The sequence below is a fragment of the Buceros rhinoceros genome, unplaced genomic scaffold (genome assembly GCF_000710305.1).
Source record: "Buceros rhinoceros silvestris isolate BGI_N320 unplaced genomic scaffold, ASM71030v1 scaffold12860, whole genome shotgun sequence".
Taxonomy (NCBI): Eukaryota; Metazoa; Chordata; class Aves; order Bucerotiformes; family Bucerotidae; genus Buceros; species Buceros rhinoceros.
In genome coordinates, this window is record NW_010390279.1 from 70,071 (window position 1) to 76,258 (window position 6,188).

Genomic DNA, 6,188 nt, shown 5'->3' on the forward strand with positions numbered 1-6,188 from the left:
GGGAGGGGGGGTGGCGCCTGCCACTGTGGCCGGCATAATAAAAAATGAGTTGGCTGACACTGCATCCTGAAACCGATTTATGTATCGCAAAAAGTATGGGAGGTTCAGGCACACTCTCAGCAGCTTTTCAGAGCCACCTACCAAACAAACCCACAGTGTTATTTTTACCGATCCAGGGGAGAGCTTCTAAGCAGAACAGATCTAACGGGCATCAGTAACTGCCTTAATTATTCCTCGCCGTGAGAAAATAACATCATCGATGAGGCAACAGGATAAAGACTAGTTTACAACACATAAACCCGATGGTGAAGTTCTCAGCTGGTGCTCGTAACGAGTGTCACAGAGCTCCGGGTGCCTGTAACGTGGCACACCAGCTCTGATTCACACCCGCTCAGTAATCCAGCCCCCAGGCTACTCTATATCGCGCACCGATTTTTCCCCCCAAAACAGACCTACTGCATGCAAAGAGACTGAGCTCAGCTCCCCCGCAGTGAAGAACAATACATCACAGCCACAACCTCCCTCCGAAACACCGAGAGAATTCTGCAGGTCAGGATGTTTCTTCCCGCTCCGAGCTGTACAGTGTAACAATGCAGCTTTTTTTCCCCGATTCTCACCGAGCTCTTGCAGGCTGGCCACATTCTGAGCGACGAATATGCTTTTCGTCTTGGCCGCAGACGTTTGGTCTGTGGAAGCTTGATCTTCGCTCTCTCCTTCCACCTAAAAGCAAGGACATACTAAATAACTTATGGGAGCATCAAAGCACACGGTATCGCGTCAGTCTCTATGCAGGAGCGAGGTGCAGCAGCAGCACGCAGAGGGCTATGAAATCACTCACAGGAGCCTCCATGAGGTGACAAAACGACTGTTGCCAACACTCCGCAAACAGTATTTCATTGTTTGCCATGCAGCAACATGCAGGTAGGATTTAAATCCTTAAGAAATTATTTCCTTTGATAAGTGCGTTCAAAAACTACCGCTTATACTGTCCTGCACCAAAGTATCAGCGCTAAAGCTTCTCTTCTCAGGCCGTTTGTTTACCTGTGTCTCTGGTGTGACAGAAGGTGATGATGACACTCTAGGGTTAAAGACGGATGTCAACTGATTGAGGAAGTTCATCTGCACTTCTTTCTGCTTTAGCTCCGGGCTCACCGGGGAGGCCAGCTCCTTCTGGTCCTCTACTGCAGGGGAAACAGCAGACCATCACTCCACACACCAAACCCATCGCTCTGTCTATGCCCAACTCAAGCGCCACAGCGATATAACCATGTATAAACCTCCTACCGTCAGAGAGGGTTTTGACAGTCTGAGGCAGCTTGGCTGATTTCATCATCGCAGTGAAGGTGATAATCTCCGTTCGGTCCAGGCGGCTGCAGCCCGTGCACAGCCCCTTTATCAGGAGAATGAGGTGTTTCTGCAGAGAAAAAGACACTGAAGACAATTCTTGTCTCCAGTTATTCCCTGATACCGTTTATTCTAAGCAGCTGCACTGAGAGTACTGCAGCTCCAGCTAGGAAGGCTTAAGCAAGGCTTCAGGGCTTGTCCACAAGCTGAAATCCTGACAAGAGTGCAGAGAAAAGATCCAGGAGGTATCAGTTCCCACCTGAGCACTAGATATTTAAGAACTTCAGTAATTTTATGTAACATTAGAGCAAATATTTTGGAATTAAGAGGCCAAAGTCCGTTTCCGCTTGCCCACACAGTCAAAATCTGTGCTCACCTGCGAAACAGCACACGCTTCATCGGGGTTCTCGAGACGCAGCAGCGAGAATTCAATCAGGACTTTACAAGCAGCTGCCACTGACTGCAACTGGTTCCTTGGTACTGCAAAAAGCAGATGTTTGTACTCAGTACAGGGTTTAAAATAACTCAGCGTAAGATGTTCTTAATGCTTTCCATGAAACAGGCTGCTCCACAACACAGACACACCACAATCACACACGGTCCTTTCGACAGACACAATGCTTCCTCAGCAGAATTATTTAACAGGGGCAGAAGCACTGAAGAACACAAAACGAGTTGACCAAAACCACTTTTTTCTGAAATTGCCCAATTCTGCCAACCAAAACAATATAAAAATTCGGAGTCCCAGTGTTCTGATCATTATTTCCAACACAGTGACAAAACTGCTAAAGAGTAATCTCAAAATCCTGAAAACGGATTTAAACGCTTCATCTGATCAAGAATTATTTTCTCTAAATGAAGCCAGGCCGATGAATAAACAACCAAAGTGTCACCACCCCCCAGTACTTGGTGGCAAACACTCCAATCGACGAGTTTCCTGGGCCATCTGCACCGACATTCTGCCAGTGCACGAGCTGGCAGCACTGGCCTGGCACGCTCTGCCTTAACATCTGATTCCAACGGAGACAAATACGGGAAGGATGAGGGATCGAGTGTACTGTCACTATGTCCTAGCTGTCACACGGAGCAAGAGAAGCAGAGGAGGGGCAGCACTTACTCAGACCACACACGGTAGTGATGTAATGTGTAGAGAGCGCAACGAAGGACGAGTAAAACGGCTCGTACTGTTTGTCATGGTGCAGGATTTCGGATTCACTGCAAGAGGAGAACGGGAGAGACGTCAGTTGTACACGGCACTGTGCAACGCTCGGATATGTTACACCTATTAACGGATGTCAGACGAGATCGTGACAACCACACGCTCCTTCCGAATCACAGTTTTGTGAACAGAACCCTCTCCCTTGTGTCCCATCTCCCGCGTCCTCCCGCAGCAGATGGATCACACATCACCACCGCTACCCTCACGGGAAATGGAAGGAAATAATTCCACCAGTGCACGTTTCTCCTTTACACCACCAAGAGCTCAGCTCTAACACTCGCTCTCACAGTCACAGGTTCATTAATCTTTAAGTTATTCCAAACTTGGCTGCCCATACAGCCGGGACTGGGTGTTCTGCTGAGGCCAGGCAGGGTTTGCCAGGGCTGGAGCAAGGCATTCCCCTGCTGTCACCGCTCTGAGTCAGCCGCACTTTATGCCATTCTGCAGAACAGAAGGATCGGAACGGGCAATGGCATAATAACAACAAACACACCACAGAGTCTGCAGCAAGCTGGGGAGCAAAGAGTTCTGGCAGGAAACACTCAGAGGAGAAAAACGCGTCCACTGCAGCCAGCCCCATGGGTAGAGATTTGCCGTTTCGGAGATCTCGTCACTCTGCACCTCCCCTCGAAGCAACGCAAAGCTCAGAGCGAGGGAATATTTAACATCACCTCCAACCAAACGCCAAAACCGGGCAGGAAACTCTGCACGAGCACACGGAAAGTCAAGTCCCCGAGGTTTCTCAGCCACGGAGAACAACTATTTATGCTCAGCAACAACACGCTGAAGCCTGCCGCAGTGAAGCATCACACCACAGCCCATTCGCACAGGAACACCCCGAGAACAGAAACAGAGCTCTGCCTCCACCGCCACTCCTGCCCTGCAGTTTTCCCGTGACAAAACTCAGGGACGCAGACATGCGTCTATTAATTTAATTTCCTTCACGTTTTCGTTCAGTGATGCGAAAGAACAATGGTTCCCCAAGCTGGGCAATGACCAGCGCTGCTGCGGAGCACAGCAAAACCAACCCACATACCCCCTTCGGCCAGCTCCGGCAGGGTGGCAGGAGGAAGAGGACAATCTGTCCCCTGCTGACCTGAACAGCGCCCAGTGCATGCCCAGTCACCTTCCTTTTTTCTATCCCAACTCATCATTTCCAGACAGAACGGGAGATGGGGCTGAAAACGAGGAAACGGTAGAACGCATCATTTCTTCTGGAAAAATGAACGGAAACGCTCGACAGCTCGGTAGCTTTGATTACCTACTTCTGAGAAGTTATTTCCTCAGCTACCCGGAAAGCTCAAACAGCCAGGGAGCCATTACGAAGGGAGAAGCTTCACTTGAAGATACTCTGCAGCGTAACACGACTGAGCTTCAACGTCTCCCTGCCAGGCTTCACCTCGCTGTCTTCTGCCAGAAGTGACAGTAACGAGCCCAGAGATGGAACACTCCAAGAAGTTCCTGCTCTCTTCGCTCAGACACTAATTCTGCTCACTTTCTGCTCTATGCCCAACCATACATTAGCAGCAGGAGGTGAATGCAGAGTATTTGAAGAGAAAAATAACAGAGTACAGGAGAACATGGCAGCTCCTCAGCCATCGTTCTGCCGCCTAAGTCAAGCTGTGCAAGACACGATTCTCATGAGGTGGAAGAAACCAGAACAAAACAGGGAAATTCATCCAGACTGCGAAAGAAAAGGCTTGAGTTTCATTGAAACTAGTCACAGACCTGTTATGGCAGTGAGGAGTGGAAGGTGACTGTCAACTACCTGTCACGTCCTTGCAAATAAACAGAAATAAAAGATCACAGTTTAATCAGTGATGGGCTAGAGTGTTATCTTCCTCGTACAGTGAGATTAAATAACAACTTTCGGCTACTGTATTGTCATTTATTGCTCAAACAATGTTTGCTTCCCCGGGAAGCTCATTACTCACCCTAAGCGAGAAGCCTCCGTGTCAGTACCAGATATAACACGTCAGCAGCAGCCACCACCTCCTTTCTCAGTTCTGCTTCCAGATCCTAACCAGGCCCAGAATAGACCCTTTATGTAAGGCAGCAGCACAAAAGCAGCCTCCTCCCTGACAAGGCACCGCAGCAGGTGCACAGCTCTCCCCCTGCTGAAAACCAGCCTCGTTTCACCGCCACAGACCGGTGGTCCCCTTCAGCTGCGTCTTTCCGAGCCAGCATTTCCACAGTTTATGTCAAGTAAGAGGCCAAAATCTATCAGTTCATGACTATTCCCACTACAGGGGAATGCCAGTAGCTTGATAAGGCTTAAACTTAAAAATGAAATAAAAGAGTCGTTGAGAAAAGAAGTTTATTAATTTATTCTGAAAAGAACGTTCGTGATCGCACTGTCACTGCACCACGTTTATTTAACGGGAGATCCAGCCACTCTGCAGACAGCATCAACCAACAATCTCGCTAAAGAGCTAACCATCACCTTCTAAAAATAAGCTGAACAGATAAAATATTTTAGATTAGAAATCTAAAGATAGATTATTCGTTCAGCAGAGAAGAGCACAGCTCCAAACACCAACACGTTGTGTTTTTCCCTCCATGACACGCCACACGTTACGTCAAGGCGTGAAATAAAAGACCCTGTCCTGCCAGGCTCCCCGGGCCTTGGGCTCGCACTGGATCTGCCAGGGTGAAACGCCGCCAGCAGCAGGGGCACAGCCCCCACCTCAGGGCAGCACGACTGGAAGGCAACAAACTGCTGATTCGAGTGGCAAATAGAACCATCGTGCTCATGACCAGAGGGGACAGACCTCTCCCAAAAATGCATCCATTCAAGTGTGGAACAGACCCCTCCCAAAAATGCATCAACTCAAGTGTTTCTGGGATGTTCTTCTGCTGAAACACTTCAATCATCAGTTTTAGGCACAGCGAGAGTGGAGCTCCGCAAGGGACAGCGAAGTTTAAATGGTCCCTACGAGAACGGTTAGCCTAAGGACTGCCCAGGTGGCACAAACACCGAGTATGGGCAGCCTCGTAGGTGAACCACTCCTGCACGGATACAGCTAACGTGAAGCCTCCACGGTTGGTACGCTCAACCATTCCATATTCGGCAAAACACCACAAGGCTTCTTTTCATTATCTTCCTTAGCGTGGTGTTTAATTTTCGTTTCCTAACAGCTTCTTGCGGTCAGGGTTACAGCTCTGCAACGGAGCACAGTGCTGTGGCATTCACACCTAGTGTTTTAGATCATAAAATACGCTCTAAGTCAAATTAAATAGCTCTGTCAGTGCTCTCATGATCCGACTCTAACCTTCGTGGTTAAGAAAAGGCAGACTTCAATCGCTGCAGCTTTATTTCTCCTTAAAACGCGAGGTGTGGCACTGGGAGAGCCTAAAAGGAAGTCACCGCCACCCCACGCCCCCCACCATGACTCTGCACCGGAGGACACGGGCCAGGTGAGCCAAACGCCCTCCCCGCACCGCCTGCAAAACGGTATCGCGCTGGAACCAGAGCGAACCCGCAAGCACAGTCCCGAAGCCTCTCCGCGGGGGGATGTCAAAGGCGCCTGTGCCGCGGCCGAGCAGCAGCCCAACGCGCCCAGCCGGGCGTGCATCCTCGCCGCCGCTTATTAGGTCCCAAGGGCACCACCCGCGAGCCTCCCAG

The 6,188-nt window shown here is 49.8% G+C and overlaps 1 protein-coding gene across 1 annotated transcript in view; it reads right to left on the bottom strand.

Annotated features, from left to right (window-relative positions):
* Positions 1-2,559, bottom strand: part of UBR4 (ubiquitin protein ligase E3 component n-recognin 4) — a gene marked incomplete at its 5' end in the record, with an annotated part of 72,044 nt that extends 69,485 nt beyond the window's left edge. The window contains 6 exons of the mRNA XM_010137285.1: positions 18-137; positions 618-720; positions 1,042-1,181; positions 1,285-1,414; positions 1,721-1,824; positions 2,462-2,559. Of these exons, the coding sequence (XP_010135587.1) occupies positions 18-137; positions 618-720; positions 1,042-1,181; positions 1,285-1,414; positions 1,721-1,824; positions 2,462-2,559 (695 nt within the window). The remainder of the gene's footprint in view (positions 1-17; positions 138-617; positions 721-1,041; positions 1,182-1,284; positions 1,415-1,720; positions 1,825-2,461) is intronic.
* Positions 2,560-6,188: the final 3,629 nt, after the last annotated feature.